The sequence below is a fragment of the Diadema setosum genome, chromosome 1 (genome assembly GCF_964275005.1).
Source record: "Diadema setosum chromosome 1, eeDiaSeto1, whole genome shotgun sequence".
Lineage (NCBI taxonomy): Eukaryota > Metazoa > Echinodermata > Echinoidea > Diadematoida > Diadematidae > Diadema > Diadema setosum.
In genome coordinates, this window is record NC_092685.1 from 41,038,231 (window position 1) to 41,061,389 (window position 23,159).

General features: G+C 39.8%; 1 protein-coding gene across 1 annotated transcript in view; it reads left to right on the forward strand.

Moving 5' to 3' along the window:
• LOC140236690 (tubulin polyglutamylase TTLL5-like) overlaps positions 1-23,159 on the forward strand; it is a 119,510-nt gene extending 96,351 nt beyond the window's left edge. Inside the window, exons 31-32 of the mRNA XM_072316648.1 lie at positions 6,852-6,964; positions 21,960-23,159. Of these exons, the coding sequence (XP_072172749.1) occupies positions 6,852-6,964; positions 21,960-21,991 (145 nt within the window). The 3' untranslated portion in view covers positions 21,992-23,159. The remainder of the gene's footprint in view (positions 1-6,851; positions 6,965-21,959) is intronic.

Below are 23,159 nucleotides of genomic sequence, written 5' to 3' on the forward strand. Positions count from 1 at the left end.
AAAAAGGCTTAAGTGTGGCTGACACACAGAACCACTGAGTAGTTGAGTTTTGGGCATTATTCAAATTGTAGATAACTGTTGACTTCCAAATTTCTAAGCAGTGACCTAAACAAGTCCCCTGAGGTTCATATCTAATGTTTTGCTGCATTTTGGGAGTTCTGTAAAAGGTATCCCCTACCTTTAAAGTGAAAACAAAGTTCTGGTAAGGGCCTGAGAACCCGTCTGGCACCATTTCATATTTGCTTGCAATATATATCGAAAGAGTCTACAAAGAAACTTACCTGGCTGATGCGGTTTGCCGGAATGATGAGTCGTTTTGGAGTATTTTGAGAAAAATAATAAAAGTCGGTAGACCGACTTTTATTTCAGAAGGCTCCAGACTAACTCGGTCTCAGGGAAAACTCGACCCTATTTCAGACAATTTACACACAGTTTGTGATCGCCATGTTCATCAGTACTCTATACTACGGGTACCTAACGAGGCCTTGATGAGCAGACAGGAAAGTGCGTGCTAATCCTGTACAAAACAAATGGACAGCGCGCGGTCCTCTAGCCTACTAGTATACGCACATCACCTCAGTTGCTGAGACGCGCGGTCTTTGAAGTTTTTGTTGTTGTTTATCAAGCGTCTTTGATTGTTTTTAGAGGTGCTTGAGAGGCGCCCACTAATTTTGCATGCGCGCCAAAGAGGTTTTTGATGCGCGCGTTGTAACAACTCGGACCATTACTGCGAGTAGCCAGAATGCTACAATGTAGTTTATACAGGCCGCTCCCATATGCATAGTACAACACTGTACAATCCAGAGGGACAACCAATACAACTCATCCCGCCGTCAAGCAAAGCGAGGCCGAGTTATCCCCGAGTCCGAGTCTAGCCTGACCCCGTTCGGGTAAGTTCTGAGACTGAAAGTTTTTGGTTAATATTTCCCATTTTCGTCGTTACCACCGAATATCTTGTTATTACAGCGTTATTCCTCACATTTCCTAGGCATACGTTCACATTTTGGAGCAAAATTTGACAACTTTTGCAGGCGTACCAGAACTTTGTGTGGGCTTTAAATTGTGATTCTCTCACGTCTTTCATAGCACGCATCAACTTTGTAGAGAAATGGGCAAGCTGACGATGACACTTACTCATCTTTTTAGAATTAAGTCTTCGTTTCTATCCTAGTCTCCCATTTTCTCTCTTTTCCTCCATCTATCTTTCTTTCATTCTCTTTCTATCTTTCGTTCTCCTGTCTCTCCTGCCCCCCTAACGCCCGCAAAAGTTGGCAAGTTTATATTGACAATCTCTCTGCTCATGTATCATCGTACTGCATGTCTATTCATACAACTAATATCTTACATTATAACAATCTCACTCTGTATGCCCATTTGTCTGTCTGTCTGTCTATCTGTCTGGTTCTTCTCCAAGTGTCTGTTAACCTTTCTGTCTGTTGATTTATCTCTGGCTCTCTTTTCTTTCATGAGTGGCAGTGCCATCACTGTGCTCATGAAGGGTTGTCATGGATACGATGACACCTGTGCATCATCTTATGTCTATCCTTCAGCGGCCTAATTCCCCTGTCTTAGACTGTGGCCACAACCTAAAGCTGGGAGTTTAAACCTGTGACTCAAATTTTGGAAACTGGCGTTGTGATTAATTGCCAGTTCTCACCTTCTTTCTGACACATCCAAACTACCCTTTGCTTTCCTGCTCTTTTTAACTCTGATAGTACTTTATTTTATTTTATTTATTTTTTTTGACAATGTAGGTCCGTATATCTCATCTTTGTGGCTTAGGTATGGCTTCCTGTTGTGATCGTAATGCTAGGTTTATAATTGATGTCAAGCGGGAAAGTGTATCAATCTTGTAGATTGAGACCTGACGCGTTATCTCCTTCTGTCACTGAGCAGTGTGAAGTTCAGCTTGGATTTGTCACATTGTATCTTCTAGCTCTCGTAATGTTTTCTTTTTGGATATCTCAGAAGGTAGTGGTTGAGACAGCTGACTGAACATTTCTCTGGTATTTACTTGGATTAGATGTTGGGGTTTACTGGGAAGGGGAGTTTTAAGCATAACTATTCTAGAAATTTAACAGATACGAGAGGTTGTTTTACAACTAGGGGAGAATAGAAAGGAAGACACACCCACACACATGTACATGGAAGTTTTCTCTTGAGCACTGCTACCATACTCGTTGGCAGCACTCGCGACTGAAGTTTCACAAACAAAATATGCAGTGCATACCTGTAGCCAGCATGGCTCAAACTGTTATGCATTAACGTCGCCCTACATAATGTGTGAACCCGAATGGTGCTGCTTGATCAAATGTCATCGAAACATACGTGTCGGATTGGGATAAAAAAAAAAAAAACACACAGAGAAGAAACATGCCTAAACATCAGCGGCTGGGCAAGATAGCTGGAGAACCAGGAGGCAGGGGGAGAAACCGGATGATGAATTAGGTGAACTCCGGCTAACCCTCGCCCTAGAGTAACTGGTTGACGGTGTGACAGGGTCGCGAGAGTTCTCCATGCTAAATGGCAGCTTTGCAGCCACTCAATTTCAAGGGCAATTGAGAAGGAGTATGTGGTCTGACCTGCCAAGAGTTTCGCCATTTTTTTTGGGGGGGGGGGGGGGCAGGATGTTCTCCTCCAACCCCTCTCCTTCCCCATCCCACCCCACCCAACTTTACTCATGTTTGTGATAGAGATGGGAGGGGATTAACTTTGAGACCTCATTTTGGAAAGTGCTAAAGATACAACTGGAATGTACAATGTTTGATGCCAGTTGCTATGGCAGCATGGAGCATCGAGAGCTCATAGCATAGTAGTTGTTTTAACAAGCAGTACTGTAAAAGTGGATATTTTCGCGTGAGTAATTTTTTGCGCTCGGCCGGGTAATATGGATTTCGCGTGTTTTTAATTCCACGAAATTGGGACATTAACTACTGGAACACATGGCATGCAAAAATATTTGCGTGTTTTTATTTTTCCAGTTAGCGTCAGGTTGCGTGAAATGTGCAAAAATTTCCACCTTTACAGTAATTTACATTTTTCTTTTGTTAGATACAAATAAATATTCCCAGATAAGTGGGACATACAACAGTTGAATGCATGTCAGTGAATGTTCCTCGTTCTACCTCAGACCAGTGGGAGAATTTCAAAGCCTTTTCATGAGGAAAAGTAAGAATGTTGAATGATCGTTGGGATAGGCCATGTATGATTCCATCCTTTCCCCAAGCATGCAATATGTATGTTGGCTCATATATTCCACTGAACCCTAAACAGTGTTCATGACATGATCCAGCCACGTGTTGGTCCCTGTACCAGATTCATATATAGAAGACTTTTTGTACTGTAGGCCTAGTGAACCTGGTGATTTTACCTGGGTGAGCTAGCTGCTAACATTGCCCTGCAAAAGCCACCAGAGTCTCATATATCTATTTCACACCTTTAAAAAAAAAAAGCTTGCAAGACTTATTTTACAAGTAATGCTAATGCAAATGAAAAGAAACCTGTTGAGATTTATGATTTTGCAAAATATCTCTGTAAACTGAAAACCTGTCAGTAGTCTAATGGCTAATCGGCATCAGTTTTAGTGCTGCTCACCACTGACATTTTTCCAACGGAATTTGATATGATATAACCTCAAGGAGATAGGGGTTTAGGCTGAAATGTCAACTGTTACTTTATTTTTGCAGTATTGTATACTGTTTTTGCCAAAAAATACTGCAGGTTTCTTTTAAAATGCAGTTTTCCCAAATCATATTACAATACTACATAAGTCTGTTGCAGAAAAGATGAAATTACTGTTTTTTTCCAGCACAGATTGTTTCTTTTAAGCAGAATATATACACACTAAACACACACACAACACTTTGCCCGTTAATTGCTGGGAACGAGCAGGGAGGCATGTGACACTGAACCAAACTCCATGCCGAGTGATACCATGTGTTCCACACATTGATTTGCACTTTTTGAAAGAGAGCGGAGTTCACTCACGTACCCGATCAGTGGGGAGAGGGGAGAGGTACGAACATGACAGCAAGACAGCTACATTGTAATCAGGGAGGGGGAGGGGGGAGTGGTGAGAGATGTTGCAGGAATAAGTGACCACAATCCCAAGCCTGATAGAAAAGGGAGGAAATAAAACCTTCCAACCCTACCTGTGCATGACCCTCTAATACTGTGTACGCCATATATTTAGCGAGTGTAAATTTTCGCGAATTGGAACTTCTCGACGATTTCGCGAGTAGTTAAATTCGCGATCGTGGAGAGTCCTGTAGCGAATGGAGAAAAGTTATGCGTAAGTCACATTCAAAGCTTGATCAGAGTCAATATTTTCGCGTGTCTTTAACTTCGCGAATAGCCCTTGACTCGGGAAATTCGCAAAAATAAAAACCTTGCAAAATATTCGTTGTATACAGTAAGGTATGTGTGCCATCATGTGTACCATCTCCCTTCTTTACTCTCCGGCCAAAACACATCTTGTCATACATTGTATGATATGAGTACTAAAGTGATAATGTCACAGTCCTTCGGTATAGCTTGGGTGGGAACCAGGTGTGCGTAGAGTATTAACACTCGGTCGCGGTGAGGTTGTTTAGAACCAGTTTCCATGGCAATGAATGGCTATGACATCACACTGTGCTACTCCATTACGAGGTTTCCACACCATCACAAAAACCAGTCAAATGATAAGATGATTGCATCGACACAAATAATCATAATATCAGAATGAAAACAGACTTTTTTCCCCCAAAGTGAACTGGACAGAGAGATGGCAGTGCATGAAAAGTGAAGGGTATAGATTTGCAGTGAGTGAGAATCACAGGAAAAGTAAAGAGGGAGAGAGGGGGGCGGGAGATGGTGAGAGAGAGAGAAAAAAAATAAATGATTACAATCCCATATGCCTGCAAGATTTGTGAATAAAAGGTGTTTGTGTTAACTTAGGATACATGCACCAATCAAGTCCAGGCATCGGAAGCAAATTTGCGCTACTTAGCATGGCCGCATAATTTGGCAGAGAGATAGAATGACAACCTGGTGAAAAGGGGCATTAACACCTGGTTTAGAGTGCTAAGAATTCCCTAAGCCATCCTGAAAAAAAAAAGAAGGAAGCAGAAATACATTCCCCTCATTTTTTCCCCCTTCCCAAGAGTTGAAAGCGAATCGGAAATAGAATATGACTGGCGTTGCAATTCCAGCCACGCAAATTTACACGGCCTCATTTTCACGGGGGTAGTGAGTGATAGCGGTGTAGAATCCGGTATTTCCTCTTGTTTTGGAAGAGAGAAATGGGAAGTGAAAGAATTTGTGTGCATGTGTGTGTGTGAGTGGTCATATGAGTTCATGTTGTGTAAATTGATATTCATAATGATAATGTCATTAATTCATGTTGTGTTTTTGGTTGATTTTGATTGATGCCAAAGGCATGAATCTGCAAATTTAGTATGGTATGAAACTGTGTCATGAAATTTAACTCGCTTTGAGTACAAGCTTCTTAATACCGGTATATGGAAACTGCAGTGGATACATGAGCATCTTCTTAAAAGTAGTTAATCCAAATCCTCCTTCCATCCCCCCCCCCATGTTTTGTTTTGTTTTGTTTTTGTTTGTTTGTTTCTTTTTGAGCAGCATGATTATAGATCATGCAAAAGAAATACCTATTTTCTATGGCAGTTATTATATGTATGCAAGGGTGGTTCAATTGTCAAATCATGCTAAACCCCTCTGACATGATCAGAAATGGTCAAGAAAACAACAAAACCAAAACTTTGTTCCAAATTACCATTCATTGTTTATTTAGATTAGTCCATTGTCTGATACCTCTTCTGATTTGATACTTGATTTCTCTTCTGATTTGATACTTGATTTCTTCAAATGCTTTTTCTCATATATACGAGTTGCATGTTCCTGTTTTCTTAGTTGTGTTATCAATGATTTTGTAGTGCTTGTATGTCTGATTTTTTTTAGATAGAAGACCGCAGGTGCAAGAACATTGTTACAAAACAAGTAGCATTCGTTGTCATGTCCAAAATGCCGCCAAGGTGCTACTCTATTTCTCACCTGTTGCTTTTCACCTTGGATGTAACCATTATTTCAGACACATTGTCATGAATTGTTGACAGTTATGAGGGTAATTATCCTTTAAAGCTGACATTGCTGGCTGGTTCCCTGCTAGTAAACATTATAATTTTCCAATGAGAATATGCCCTGCTTTCCAGTTCTACCATTGCATTCCACCAGTGGGAGATTTCAGACTAGAAAGAAAGTTTGCAGGTGGATATGGGTGCACTAGTCAAATGTTACCCAGTCTGAAAGGGGTGTAAGTTTTACTTTTTGAGACAAATAAAAGTATCAAAATGTTCATATTACTGAAGGAAATGCAGTCTTGAAGGGAAGCTTTCAGATTCTGCAAGTATGCAAAAATTCAGCGCTGAGAAATCTTGCCCAAAAAAGAAGAGAGAGACATACAGACTGGGAGTGTCATTGCTGTGAGGGTCCATTTAACATAATTGGCCAGAAAGCCGACAGGTGAGCGATCTGATTAGACCCAAGAGACCTGGCTATGTAAGCAAACTTGCAGAACATGCTAAACATTTGGTGTAAACCTGCCCAAATTAGTCAATGTCATTAAAATGCACTTTCTTGTTTCCCTGACATGATGTTGCTTGACATGTTTAAACAAGACACAGACACACGCATTTCAAAAATAGTCATGCTTACACATTGAAAACAAGTTGGGAGTGTTGACAATTTTTTTTTCTTTCATTCTGATGAATTTCACAGGTCTTGTTAGCTATAAGTATGATATTTGTATTTTATGCATATTTTTTTTTTTTGTTCTCTAATGACATTCACAGGACTGCACAGCCAGAGGAGAGTTCTAAGAACGGAGGGAACTTCTACACCACCCTAAAGTACAACAACATGACGGGCGGAGTGAACCCCACCAACAAGCAGCTCTACAACTCAGGTGACTGACTCTTTTAGGATAACCCCCACCCCCACCCCACCCCCTGCAGAACCAATACCATACAGCGCCAGTTCACCTGCTTGGTCTTTGCTGTAGCTGTTGTTTGGACTACATGTTGTAGTTAAACTGGTTTTACAGTTGAACCTCTATTATCCGGCCTCCCTTTATCCGGATCTCTCTATTATCCGGACGCAATCTCGCCGTGATTTTTTTATCTTTTTTTTTTTAATAATTACGGGAGGAAACACACATGAATTACATATACTTGATACATTTCTTAATAATTATTTAGGTAAATCATCCAAAGAATTTATCAAAGAAATGATTTCCGCTTGCAAACACGAACCTCTATTTTGGGGTCTGTTACTGAGTGTAACAATGAAAAGGTCGCAGTATACACGTTACTACATGTGGTACTACAATGGGCTACATCAGTACATGTGTATGTGTATGTAACATAGAGCTCTATTATACGGTATGTACGTGTATAAAGCATTGAGTCTCCCGTATCCGGCCAAATCCCTTATCCGGATGAGCCCCGGTCCCGACTTGTCCGGATACGAGAGGTTCAACTGTATTTCTTTGTATTTTGTAATTTTTCCATTTTTTTTTTTATATACACCAACAGGGGTAAATCATGAGAGATTTGCTTCTTTTGTTTTAGTTTAATTAACTTGCTTTAATTTAGGGAACATCTTGGTTTACATAGCGTAGCCAACATACAAAGTACATACATGTAGAGTCTTGTTGACCAAATAGTACCACCATCTTTATACACAAGCATTAGGTTTTGAAGGTGTTGCAAAGTTAGATGTACCAATCACATTTCAGTGATTATACCAAAACGTTAATTGCTTAATAATCGGGAGGGGATGTTGCCATTACACTTTGCAATATATGTATTTGATGTGAAGCTGGTTATCATTTTTCCCGTCAGAGCCATAAGGGGATGGCTTTCTTGCCTCAACCCTGATGGAGGGTGGTTGGTGGTGCGTGAGTGATTTCTTCTTAATAAGGTGTATACTCACTTGTGTACATCAATCAAAACTAACAACAACAAAGATAGCCTGAAGTTGGTATGTTTCTCTTGGAATGAAATGAGGAGAATGACCATGATATGATGCATCTACACAAAATTACTTCATAAGTAGTTCAAAGTCCTTGAATGAATAGAAAACATTAAAAAAAATACTGTAAACAGTTTAATGTGTGCAAAGCATAAAGTCAGGTGTAAGTTTATGAGGTCCCCTGTTTCTTGTAAAATGTGCTACCTTCATATTATCAACAACAACACCGAAAAAGAAACTTACGCAGTTGGCATTTCCTCTTCAAAGGCCAAGAGAAGCATGCGTTTGTGTGTGTGTGTGTGTGTGTATATATGTGTGTGTGCTTAAATGTACTGTCTTTATTATCAAGGGAGTGAGGGTGTGTAAGAATGCAAACAGGTGTATCTTTACGTATGAAACAAACATGTATGTATGTATGCAAACAGTGTTCTGGTTTAACTTTAACTCTGGACTACTATTCCAAAATGCCACAGAAATCCTGATACTAATATGAGAGAGATTCACATATGGTTTAATTTGTCTCCATCTATACTCATTGTTTATCTTCTTTCTTTTTTTTTTTTATGTCTTGACGTTATTTCAAATTCATCTTAAGACTGTTTCTTTCGTGGAGATTCTTTGTTTACATTTTTGGGAGGAAACCTCTGCGAGACGCACACATCAGGAGAGTGAGTTGTGTCAATGTGGGTCTCCCTCATCCCATCTCGCATCTTTCAGTCCTCCGACAGACACCGGGGTGGGGCAATCAGCGTCCCCCCATCTGGCATCTGTTTTGTCTTTGGACCGAGAGGAGGCAGGCTTAAAGCCCCCAAAATAAGAAGAGCAGTTCCCAGCTAGGCCTAGGGTACAGTTCAAGGTTCGATATTCTCCCCGCCCAATTATCAATTTATTGGCGCTCTGCTGAAGATGACCAACAAAGAAGAAAAGAAAAAGTGGAAAAAGAGAGAGGGAGAGAAATTGTCAACATACTATTGGTTGAATCTTACATCGTGTCAGCTATTGTTAGGTGAAGACTGAACTGTGACTCGGCCACCCTTCTATCGTGAAGCGATTGGGGTGGACTAAAAAAAAAATCAAATTTTGCAGGCTCCTGAAATATGGAGCAGGCTCAAGCTGGGGTAATTGGCAATTTTTCGTCACCCTCTTGGGCGATTATCGAATGTAGGCAATATAGCGTTCATTTCCCCTCCCTGCTCTCCCCCCTCTCCTCGGCTCCTCAAAAAATGACTCGCCCTCGCTTGTCTGCCGTGAGTGCATGTATGTGGCCGTCAGAGCGCTGCATGTCTCCCTCCATCTCAGTGGAGCCTAGAGACTTAGAGCGGTTTTCACCAGGGAGATTCTACTATCACATTAGATACCCAAGGAGGTCGAGGGGACGGTGAATCAACAACCAGCTGATTTTTGTTAAACGTCTGAACTTGACGCTCGAATCCAACATGGGACCATCCAATTGTGTTGTTCACACCACCTCCAAGTTTTTAAAATTAGATTTCTTTTTCCAAGTTTAAGTTGGAGCTGTTGTAAAAGTTAAAGCCAGAGTTTGAAAACTACATGTGTATGTACACACACATGCATAAAAAAAGAAGGAAAAAATATTACAAAGAGCAATCTTTGTTGATTGGCACATGTCTGTAAGAACATTTTGAAAAAAAAAAGATTTGTGGAGAATTTGAGTGAAGACACAAATTGTACAAATTACTCAATAGGCAAAATTCAAGTAATCACCTAAAATGGTGCTGAAATAGATATCACACATGCATGGCAATATTACTAAATCGTTTGCATTGTCTCATGTACCTACGTCCTTGTTTGTACATGTGTAGATTTCTGGAAACAAACAGAAAAAAAACCCAGATTTTGACAACTTTCTTGACTCATTTAACTAGTCCACAAAATCTGTGAATGGATGAAATATTATTTTCCTTGCAAGTTTAAACACCTAAGAACAACTTTGGGCACATTCTGTTGGAAAGAAATGTTTCGTGGCAAGTATATTTTTTTCTTATACAAACTGTAATATTTTGCTTTTTGCTTTTTTCACAAGTGCGCAAGCTGAATTGATTTAATGGAACATTTGAAGAATGTGAAGGCTTTTATTGCAGGATATACTTTTCATACGTTGGGTTTTGGCATTTTTTTTTTTTTTTCATTCAGATGTGCATGTTTCTTTAATCAGGCAAATATCAGTAAATTGGGTCAAATGAAAGAATTTTTCTGCAACCCCTTTGGAGGCCAGTTCCCATTGTGTGACCAAAAAAAGAAAAAAAAATGCTATGTGTTATGTTGGTTTGAATGCCATTCTATACTGGTAGATGTTAATTATACACACACTTACACCCATGGAGTGACGCATATGCTTGCAATTTAAGAAGCAGATTTCTTGGCAATTTCTGACAATGCATACCACGCTTCAAGTAAGCGTGTCTGGGTCTCAATGCCAAAACATGAATTGTCTGCCTAGAATTAAGACTCATAAGAGGATATTGAAAGAGAAAAAAAAAAAAGAAGAAAAGATGAAGAAGGGGATGACAAAGACAGCATATGATATCAAGAGTGCCACAGATTATTGATACACATGTACTGAATAGAATTATCCTTACTTTTTTTTTTCATAAAATGATAGGCAGAGAGTATAATCTCTTGCATTCCACACATTTTTTTCAATCCATTCATGTTGGTGATCCCAAAAAGAGTTACCAGTGTATTGTGCTTGTGGCATGCCTTTGGAAGTGATTTGAGGAATAAAGATGGTCTTTGAACAGTAACATCAGATTTTTCTCTCTTATTGTTTCTTTTTCTTTTTTCTTTTTTTTTTTTTTTCTTCACATAAAAATGCACTTTCTTCTGGTTAAGTTATGCTGTGCTGGGGTGTTTTGTTTTTACCAGCTTGACATAATTGTGGGGAAATGGGAAAAAATGCAAAGAATTCTGAATGATGCTGATACATAGTGTCTTAAACTGGTGAACATGATAGTCAGGGAATTACAGGTTGTGGATCAGACAAGGGCTTTAGTCCTTTGTCTGTTTGTTGTTCTTAGGCTTTTTATCTGTCAGTGAGTTGTGTTGAGGAAAGGTGTGCCTTGCAGGGATGTAGCCAAGTTCAGGAGGATAAATGGAAATTTGTTTCTGGAAGACCAATAACATATTTTAATCGGATTTCAGCTGAACTATATTATGATGTTCCATATCATATTTTGCATGTGTGGTACACACATGGATACATATATGTGTGTATAATACAAATTGACAGATAGATATAGATACAAATATATAGATGTATAAATGTCTATAAAGAGTAAAGCAGACATGAACAATAAACTCTGTCACACTGCATTGTTTCTAGAGAAGACTAAACATTCTTTTAGTGCTCAAACATTTTACTTAATTTGTGTCTCTTAGTCTCTGTTGTTTCCAGACATATGTTGTATGCCCCTGCCCTTCTGAATCCCCAGTTCACGAAGTTTTCTGTAGCCCCTCCAGTTGCACCTACCAATAGACAACCTCTTCCCAGAAGAAACCCCCGCATCTCATACCCTTCCTCGTCCTCCTGCACCCACCCACCCCTGCTCTCTACCCTCCCCCAGGCCCTCGTCGATCGTCGATGGGCATCAGTGACCCATATAGTGGGTGCGCGTAACACCGAGGACAGATGCGGTGGCCCAGATCCTGGCCCCGGCGCAAATCGGAGCTGATCCTCGTCCAAACACCCAGCCATTGTTTTTGCGGCTCCAGCGGCTTATGGGGAAACTTCACCCTTAAAGATGGGGATGATGAGATGATAGTGGTGTGTCTCCAGTCTGTAATGAGATGGCTGTATCTTCGGCACTGCTTCTTGCTCTCGCCTTCTTCTCTCACTCTCTCTCTCCCTCCCTTTCTCACTTTTTCTCTCTATCTCTTTCTCTCCTTTCTCCTTTGTTACCATATCGGTTATCCCTTACTCTTCTCTTCTCCTCCTCCTCCTCTTCTGACTATCCTTTTGCCTCGACCTCCAAAGAAGTCTACTGGAGGCATTATGTTTTCAAGTTGTTCCCCCATCCCATCCCCCCATCCTCCTTGAGAAAAGGAGTTTGTTGGGGTTTTTATTTTGTCTGTTTGTTTCATTTGTTTTATCAATTTGTAAATGTCTGTCTATTCATTCAGATGAGGTATCTTGTGTTCATTTTTTTTTCTTACCCTCTCCCCTCCCCTGTCCCTACCTACCTACTAACCTGTTGCGTCTTATTTAACTATTTGGTCATCCATCTTTCCCTTTTGTTTCATCCACATGGTATTAAGCAAAGTATGAGGAATACATGACTCAGAAGTTTCCCTTACTCTTTTTTTTCACCTTCTTTTAAAAGTTCAGCTTTGTTCACAGTGAAAGTAACATTTTGTTTATAATATGTGACCTTACAAACCTCTGCATACTTGTGTCATCACAGAGCTGATAAAGGAGATCAAAATTTTGACATTTAGAAAAAAAAAACGCAAAGTTCACGTTTCAAGTTATCGCCATGACTTCTCCATTTTACTCTGACTGCAGTCCATACAAATGGTGTATATTTGCACAGATAGGAAAATAGGACATATGTTCCCACAGAGTTATTCCTGGTATGAAATGACTGTCTCTGAGAAGGGTTAGCTTCCTCCTTCACCTTCGATACACTCATCCAACTACTCGCTTCATTCCACTTTTAAGAAAATGAGGGCAAAACCTTAGCCTCCCCCCTGAACAGCTGGTACCGAAAGCCCTGCACAGCAAATGGAATTACTTCATCAAAGTGTGCAGTGAATTTGGGTGTTCCCACAGGTATACGTCAGTAGTGTCATTCCTCGTTACCGTCCCGTGTGCGGTTGAGTTGATTACTGCGCGGTATCATTAAGCCATTTCTGTGATGAGTAATATGATACTTTTTCCCTTTTCTTTCTTTTTTTTTTTGTATGTGGTTCTTAAGTCAAGCTCTGCAATAATTTATGTTGGTGCCACTGTGCCTGGAGTCAAAGTTACACTTTGTAACTATCAAATGCTGCAACTTTAAATTCTGGGATATGGAGTTGTATATCTTTGAAATATAAATCAAGACTTTTCAGCACTGCCTCTGTTTCAAAAATTAGAGCCAAAACAGTGACAGACAGATTTATTCACACTTCAGTTGCATGGTTAATTAGTCTCAACACATCTGGCATAATACATGCAGGAAGATTTAGTCTGAGACATTGGAACAGTTGATGGATATGGCCATGCACTGAATGAACAAATCTGATACTCTTGACCGAAAATTTGCATCCAGGAGAATTTGTCTAGAATTATAGTTCATGACTCTCACCATGGTATGGATTGTGTGGGCCTTGGGCTGCATTTCTAAGATTTTGTGTACCATGAAACGATGTTTTGAAACATGGTTTTGAAATATGGTTTTGAAACATGGTTTTGAAATACAGTGTTGAAACATGGTTTGACAGAGGAGTGTTTATAAGAGTTAATCCCGACTGCGTTTCTGGCTCTCGCGGACTGTGCCACTGTGTATCTCATTGTGTGCATCTTGTTCCTTGGCTATTAGATTGGTCAACCAGAGTGTGCAACGATGATGTCGTTTATACCGCATTTCAAATCACAGTTGCATTTTATAAGACTTTCAAAACCTTGTTTCTAGTGAAACACAGTTTTGAATCGCACCTGCACCGTGTATTTCAAAACCATATTTCATAATCGTGTTTGTAATCATCACAACAGCCATTTATAGCAAAATTTAAATTGCAAAATAGTCTGAAAACAATGTTTCTACCCAGAAAGTTTGCTATAAGCGCACCCCACCTCACATCAGCAAATCTTTTAAAACTTCCAGAACATAATTGCTACTTCTGGCAAGACAGATATTTTCAGTAGTCTTTATGCCATGAATTTCATTTTCCATTCCATTTTGCATAATGCAATTTTTTTCTGTGATGTATTTTAGAAGGATGCTGCGTTAAATTGCATTTTTCATCGGATAAAAGTGAATCATTAAAAAAAAATGTTTCTTGAATGAAAATTGTTTTTAGCACATGTTGTTTGAATCACTAGTCACAGATCCCAATTTCATTTGTTGTCAAGTGAATAATTGAAAACAAAAATGTTTCTTGAATGAAAATTATGTTTGTAGCACATGTTTGAATCACTAGTCACAGAGCCCGATTTCATTTGGTGTCAACTTGATCAAGGCTCAAGAGTTCTTTGGTGACTGTTTCGTACTTTTTGTTGTTTTCTTCTTCTTCTTTTTTTTTGGCTAACTTGCTTTTTTACTGTATGGCGCTTTCATTGTAACAAAATGAAAAGCATAGAAATAAAAATGTCTGTGTGTTTTTTATCTTTCTTGGCCAACTATTGCATAAGGGAGTTCACGGTTGTGATTTGCGCATGTGCAAAACAAAGGTCAAATGAGAATGTCTGTGTATTTGCCACTGACTTTAAAATGTAAAGAAGTCTCGAGCAACTATGAGAATCTGAATTATGTCAGTACAATGTATGTGTTTCAGACTAAATTACAACGTACAGGTGTGGGTCATTCATCAACACTGTTTAGCAAAATCTCTCCATGCACTTTATCAACATTGATTTAATACAAGATGCCATGCTTCAACAAGGAATTCTTGATCACAACACATGTCCATGTTATTTCAAAGTCTATGGTGTAGGGGTCAAATGAGGCATGCGCTAACCATGAACTCCCTTATTGTTCCTGCAAGACATTCACAAATTGTAACAGGTTGAAAAGCAATATGAAAGCAACAACATCCAGGAAGATCTGCAACTTAGCTCCGTTGTTCCAGGGAAGTGTTACCTCTCTGCTTGTTCTTACTCTCTACATAGGCCTATATATCAATCTATCTATCTATCTATCTATCTATCTATCTATCTATCTATCTATCTATCTATATATCTGTATGCAGTCTCTATATTTGTGTATCTACTTGTCTATCATTCTATACTTGCATCTCTGTATAAAGTTTTCCTTCTGTCCATAAATCTATCTGCATGTCTACCTACTTATCTGCCAATGTATGTTTGGATCATTATTGCTCTCTCCAGTATCTATCATTGTAATATGTTTTAAAATGCATTTTATCACTTTTTTTGCCCCATTTTCTTTCTCCCCTTCTCTGTCTCAATTTCTCCCTTTCTCTTTCTCTACCAGCGCTAGACCAGACTGAGTTTGATCAGTAAATCCCTATGACAATGTAAGGTCAAGAAGTTAAATGAACATACTCAAGGAGGGCTTCACCAGGCCATGTTTGCCCATGTGGAAGGGGTGGGGGTGGAACTTGCTGAGTACCGGTAGCCTTTCTCCCAGGCTGCAATTTGCCTTCAGCCTTACAAGCCGCTGCTGTCCAATTCAAAGGGTGCCCTCCATGTAGAGAGGGACTGTTTTATACCTAACATGTCTAGTCTGCCAGTATGCATGCTCTAGTTTGAAAATAGAGAAAGAATTAGGTGTCATCTCCATACTAGATGCATATAACTAACCAAGGCAGGTATGAAGAAAAAAAAAGCCAATATTCTTGAAAGCAGGCTACCATATAAGAGCTTCCCTTGTCCATGTCCTCGGTGGTTAGACCCTAGAGATGGTGCCAGCTAGGCACCAGGGTCCAAAAGGCGGTACCAGAAAGAGAACGGGAGAAGATGTTGCCCAGGGAACAGGGATCCAGGGTAAATGGAATGAAATCCATCAAGCTTCCTTTTTTATTTCTACTGGGGGGGGGGGGGGGGGAGGGGAGGGGAGATGTAAGAGGGAGAAAAAGGGGGGGGGGAATAATGATACTTCCTCCTCACCACTACCCCCCCCCCCCTTCAACTAGCCTGTGCTAATGAGGCAAAATGGTTTATCCTGAGGGGTTAATGGCTCTTCTTGTTCAAGCCAGCACCCCTCCCCTGCCCCCCCCCCAACTTTCTGGAGATACTAAATTGTATTGCATCTCCATTTCCTAGGGATTGGATGTTCAAACTGCATACAGAGATTTCAATCCATAATCCTCAGCTTCTCTTTGTGCTGCTCTTTGTTGGTATTTGAAGCACATAGATAACTTGTCAATGCTGCTACATGTATACCAGATGAAGGAGAGCTGGGATGAGGGGAATGTGAGGAGGAGGAAGAGGAGGAGAAGGATGGAGGGATGGAGGGAGAGATGGGATGGGATGTTGGGGGGGGGGGAGCAGGCAGGAGTCTGAGGGTAATGGTTAATGTGACAGCGGTCAAACATCCATATTGATGTGTCCACTGACCAAAATCTGACAGTAAGTATCCTTTTACCCAAGGGCTGGGAGTATGGCCATGACAATAGAAAGAGGTATAAAGGGTGCAGTACAATATCTTGCAGAGGTAAATGCAATGCTCAGTTGCTATTGATAGTTTAACAACCCCAGCTTCACCTCTTTGAATAGAGGGCCTCATCTCTCCCATCAGTGCTAAGTCTTGTACCATCCTACTTGTGACCATTCACTATTTGTGTACAATAGACAATTTTACAAAATTGATGAGCCAACCTACTATGAACTACCGCTGTAAATGGGACACTTTCCTCTGAACTTGACAAATATTGTTCTTTCCTACTGTGTAGTGTATAGCGTGGTAAAGATTGCAATCGTTCAGTCACTGATATATTCTTTTCTGAGTATTTCTCGAATATTGTTTTCATATACATCATGTAAGCCCATAGGAAGGTACATCATTGAGTGAGTAGCAGGCGCGGTGGAGCACCCCAATTATCTCGCAGAAATCCATCGGCAGCCGAGCCTCATTTGCATAAAGTAAACAACATGTGCTCGCGTAGTTGAGAAAAAGTAAACAACTTCTCAAACTAATAACAATTTAAGGAAACCTATTTTCGGATTAAAATTGAGTTAGTTTGAATTTGAAAACATGTCCGAATATGCACATATAACATATTAAAGGATTTGACAATGATAAAATGTGAAATTTTAGCGAAAACCTGGCGAGCAAAATTACCAAAAATATGCCTCGAAAATCATCCTAAAATTCACGAAGTGTGATTGTGGAACCAAAGCGCCATTCGAACAAAGTACACTGAAATTTATTTATCTGCTTGCATTTTAAATGTCATACCGTAATATTCCCGGCCATGGTTGTGTCGGAAAAAACAGAAGGTGATGTCAAAAATGACACGAACGCAAAGCGTACAGGTCGGTCCCATGTATATATAATCGCGTGACTGTAGCGTTGCATGTCACAGCACACACAACGCTTTGCTGCATGCAGCGTGCGCGGCAGCAGCTCAGCAGTCACCGCCGTGCGACACTCAGCAAAATTGACTGCGTCACATGCAAACCAACAATGAGCACGAAATCCTGAATCTCACGTACCACGCATGCCCAATATTACAGGAAAAGAAATGACGTCATTTTCAATTGTTTCGCTTACTACAATTTTCTATTCCAAACCCTGTAGAAACATGTTGATTTCTCAAAAAGTACAGGTGGAACCAAGCGAAAACTTTCACCATATATGGATTGAGGCCTGATAAACTTATGTTGCCAATTTCGGCCATAGTCCAGTTGGAAAAAAACAGAGAGCATGTTTTGCGAGAGGTGATTTTCAAAACGCTTTAATATCTCAAGTTCTAGTGCAGCAAATTTTATAATTTTTTCATCAAAAGGAAGGTTTTGAAAAACTTAGATAGTGTGGGAAGTTTGAGTTTACTAGCGGCACACATAGCGGCACAAGGAGAAGGTAAAGATTTGACTTTTTCATGCACACAGTTTCGGGTAGCCGTGGATGCCTGTTGGTAATTCAAATAGAACGGGGCGATAATGAGATGCAGATTGGGGTGCTCCACCGCGCCTGGTAGGGTGTTCAGGAATCCTGTAGCTTGGCAAAATATGCACTTACTGATATTTACAAAATGCACATTCAGTGTCCAGTTCTGCCTGTTATGCATCTTTGTATTTTGTTTGTTCATGTGGGTGAGTGTGTGCAAGTGTTTGTTGTTTTATTTTGTTTTCTTTTGTTTTGTTTTTGAGGGGGATGAAATGAATCTGTCAGTAAGAACGCAGGAAGAAGAATATTTCAGGCCCAGATTCGCATGAAGGCGTGTGAATCAGCTTTTTTGTGTATGTGCGCCGCTAAACTTACTGGAGCGCGACTGTCTTTTGCATTATGCCGTGAATGATTCTTCAAGAAGAAAATATTCGGGGTTATCCTCGGCGATTAGAGAGGAATTTCCATGTCTATCCTATTATTCAGGTGTTATCTCTCTTTTATTTATCCTAGTGAGTCATTATGAGTAATCATGGTATGTAATGGGTAGGAGTCACATCGGCATTAGAAGAAATGTACATGTAAATACCTGTGCATTGTTTGCACATTTTTTTGCAATAAAACCCTCATTATTGCAGGATCTTTGCTTGGTTGCGTTATCAGTTTTTCATTTCCATGCCCCGTGTTTTGTCACCTTGACGCTTGGCGTGTTAAGATGCTTCGGGGGGCTTTTAGCTAACAATGTCCCATCCGCGGGTCTTTTATTGGCACCATCCAAACACTCCTGCCTCGCGTCACGCATGGACGTCCAAGAAAAGAGCAGAGACATTTTTTGTTCGGAGGGGATTTGGTGGTGTCACCATGAGAACTGTAGTAACCATGTGGTGTCATTGGGAGACTTGCCAAGTCTTTACAGTCAAGTTCATGCAGCATTACAATGCTTTTGTTTGTGTGACTTTGAGTGTACTGCACTCCACATACTGTATCGCCAAATGCAAGTCTAATTTTTCACATATCGGTACTTCCCGTCAATTTCGTGAGTGGTTAAATTCTCGATTGTGGAGGACAATATGTCTTGAATGTAGAAGTGTATGCATTCACGTCACATTCATGTCGAGATAAAAATTGATATTTTCATGTGTTTTTATATTTGTACACAGCACCAGACACCTGAAATTCACCAAAAAAAAATAAATTAAAATAAAGACCTCACGAAATATTTGCCATATATACAGAACTATATCAGTCTTCTAATTTCTTGTGTATCTTTGCTGAAATGGTCTTTTGTTGGGCAGAAGTAATTGAAAGTTAACACAGTTGCATGAACACTGAATGTTACGTCTCTAGCACCCCATACATTCACGGACAGGGGGAAGAACGCTTTGTTGTGGTATTTCAAAGGAGATATAAACAGGGAATTCTCTCTTTTTCTTTTTCTTTTCTCATAAAGTATAGGAGCAGGTTCCTGATTTCAGCTTATGTTGACTTGAAAACATTGTGGAAAAAGTTAGGCTTTTGCAGGTTGTTAGTTTTCGATAAATGTAGTGCTCTTGTAGATGTTAAAATCCATGCTTCTGAACCTTGCTTCAACCTGAGGCCCACTTTAGCTCATACATTTTTTTTCTTTCTTTTTTTTAAGGCCAAGTTAGCTCATAGATTTTTTTTTTTTTAAGTCATATTTGGCCAACATCACAGCCCACCTGTGAGACCTTCACAGCCCACTGGTTGAGAAGTGTGGTTTTGAAGTCATACTTGACACTAGCTGTAATCCTAAATGTTTTCTTGTTTTAGGGTACTTCACCTGTTTTATGCTTTTTTCCTGTCGACAAGAAAAAAAAATGGAATATTTATTTTGTGAAAAAGAGATTGTCATCCCAAAACAGGAAGAAATAAGGAAACCAGGCCTTCAATTTCAGGATGGCCATAACTATGACTGTCTTGAGTTTCACTCTAATCACCCATGTAGGAAGTTTTGCATCGTGTAACTGCACTGTTTGACACCATGTATGTCCGGGAGAGAACTGATACAATCTCGGAATATCCGCAACTTTGGACTACTTCTGTTTTTGTTTTCTTCTCCTTTTTCTTTTTTCTTATTCCCTCTTCATCCTCTTCTTTTTCTTTCCTTTTTCTTTTGTACTGAAGGCTCAAAACTTTGCTCAGGGATTTTTTTTTTTTTTTTGGGGGGGGGGGTGGATCTTTTCTGCTTTGATATCAGATCCATTTGCAGCAGAACTTAAAAGGACATTACCTTTTTGATGCAATGTACATTCTTTGAGTAAGATATCCAAGAATGCTAAATTTGACAAATATAGTTTGTCTACATACGTAACTGAAAGCTATCACTGTAAAGGATTCATTCTATGTATTCCCTTTGTGTTTTGTTATACATCGTTCAAAAATTTGTTGAATAAAGACATAAAAAAAAGAATGCCAAATTTGATTCTTCCACCATCGTACATGTTCTCAAAGAAAACCATATTCAATGGCATGTATTTTGTCCCTAAATTTCAGTTGGTAATGAAAGACATGAAGGAATGTAATGAAAAGTGTGATCTACACACACCAAAGTCATGTCATATTCAAATGAAATATTTAAAGTGGCACAGAATCATTCCGCTTGTATAAACATCCTGATTTCAGCTTTTGTATTGTTTGTTTACTTTACAAGGTATGAACAGAGTCAATGTTTTCCACTACCGTATCCCATTACTGAGATCCGCTCAATTACCTCCCCATCCTGGCACCCATTTTCACTGCACCCAACATTCCATTGGTTCTTTTGACAGCAAGCCACAGTTTTCCTCAAAATAACCACATTAATTTTTTTTTCCAAAGTTATCATGAATGCATACATGTAACAATTACTAAATGCTCATTGTGTGCTCACCTTTTTTTTTTTTTTCTTTTGAGCATATTACTTTGAGTAAGAGCATTTGAAGATATGAGGCAAGATAACCACCCCTAATGATATTCAAGTACATGTATTTATTAATTCATTAAATTGTCAGTTTACCCACTGGGCTTGCCATACTTTTTTTTTTGGGGGGGGGGGGGAGGGGTTGTTGTTTGGGTTTTTTAGGGCTACATTTGCAGTCACTGATTAGAAAGAATCACTGCTCTGATTCAATAATTTAGATTCATATTTTTGTATAATAAAAAAAAACATTTGACATATACGGTAGGGTCTCAAAGTGTATGAATTATTTCAGCAGGGATTTATGGTGATTTTAAGAGTGATGTTTATTTTCATTCAGCAGCTTTATGTGACTCATTAGGCAAACTAAGGAGGAATCACTACTCTGTATGAGTACAGGGCCAAGACCTCTTTGAATGTACGGTAACCTTTTCAACCTGCCATGGATTTCAGTTCCCCACATAATGACACTAAAAATTTTTGTCTAGTCATTCTCCTTCCCTCTCCCGCTCTCCCTTTCTCTCCCCCCCCCCCACCCCCTCTAGTTAGCTTTGTATCTCTTAGGCCCCCCCCCCTTTTTTTTTTTTGCTTCCATATCTATGATGTAGTCTCTATGTCATTCACACTCGGCAGGATAGGAAAATTGTAGGGGGAGGGGGATCGAGCTGGGGAGTGATAACAAGGATTGAGCTGAGGTTTCATGATTGGGGTGAATGTACTATGAGATGGGATGTTTTGATGATGACAACGGCTGACATTGATGATCAGTGAGGTTTGAGTGGGAATACCGTTCCACCAGTTTTACTAATGTACGACAGGAAAAGACATGAGTGTTTAACCTTTCTGTAGGGTCAAGTTGTCGAGCAAATGTGTGTTTTATTTTTGTGAATGTGTGTTTGTGAGTATGGGAGGAGTAATGGATGTTGTAGCTGTGTGCTTTTACGTCATTACTACTGTTAAGCAAGAAGTTTTCTCAGAGCTGACAGACTTTTTGGGGGGCATGAAATTTTTGCAAATTGCCACTGGAATTCAATGCATATAGTGTAGACAAGAACTTAAGCGTGCATTTTATGTCATGAATCTTGGCTCTCGCAAAATGAAAAAGCGCATGAAAATTTCTGATTTTACAGTATCACCGCACTACAGTGCCTTGCCAATAAAGAGAAGTGCTTGTAAAGATTGTAATTCTATTTTCAGAGGCTCTGATTTCCCCCATCCCCATTCAGTCTTTGAAAATTATTTGCTAGAATGGTTTGTACGCTTTGTCTTTTACTGTCCAGGTCCAGTGCAAGCGCAAGTCATCCGCCACTGACCAGACCATCACGTCGCCATGGTAACGAGAGCACATCGATGGTGTCTGAGCCTCGTGGATGGTGACATCAGTGAGGAACACGACGCCGGCACCTGACAGCTCGTGTCTATTCAGAGATGAGCGCACCTGCCGACCACACTCACAAACCTCGGTGTGGATATCCAGACAAATTGGCGGACGACGACTTACCGTTCTGTGGTGTGACTCCACCTGTTCGCTGGTATTAGATCGAGGCAGGTTTGCATTGATAAGAATGACTCATGGGAAACCCCGTGAAGCATCGTGCGAAAGCTTGATCGAAATTCCTCGAAGAGCATTCCTTTGTGACTTATTTTTGATTGGCAACAGAGCAGGGCATGTGTATCAGAAAAATTAGCCAGTGGTAGTTTTGTGTGTCATTGTGCATTTCTATTCCAATATCCTTCCACATTTTTTTCCATTTTGCCCAACACTTCAACTTGAGAGAGTACCTTGGTGTATACTTGTAACGCTATGATGGCATGGTGTTCGATGAATAAATAAAAACACTGTGTCACAATGTGACGGTCGTAGAATGTCACTCAGGGTTCACCGTGCACTCTTACTCGACACCTTGGCTACACAGAATATTCTGGTGTACATAACATACACCATGACCACCGTGTGGGATCCAGAGACATTTTCACAGAGGGAGACAACTGTGTAGCAGTGTAACACAACTGTTACATTAGACAGAATAGGAGTGTTAAGTGTCATTTACAGTCACAACTGCATGAAACTTGGACATTTACACAGTGTAATGCCACTGGTGTTTCTCTAGGCAACACTGTGTTCTGTCAGTGTTGAATGTTACACACCTAACAGTCAGAATCCCAGTGTTCTGAATGAAGTTATTTAGAATATTGTAGGACTGCTAGTCATTTTATTCTTATTTTTTCCAGTTGTGTCTTTAATATCAATTTAGGGCTGAGTTTTATTTCAGTCTCTTGATGCATTGAGTGGTTATTCTGTAGTATGTCTTGCAATAAATAAAGTATGCTCAAGGTTATTAAGCAGAAATGGAAGGTCTTTATTATAAAAAAGTTAATACTGCCTGGTAAATTAATTCAAGGAACTTGTTCCAAATTAACCCATTGAGGACATGTCCCGAGTATACTCGGGCAATTGTCTATGGGAAATGCGTGTTGTA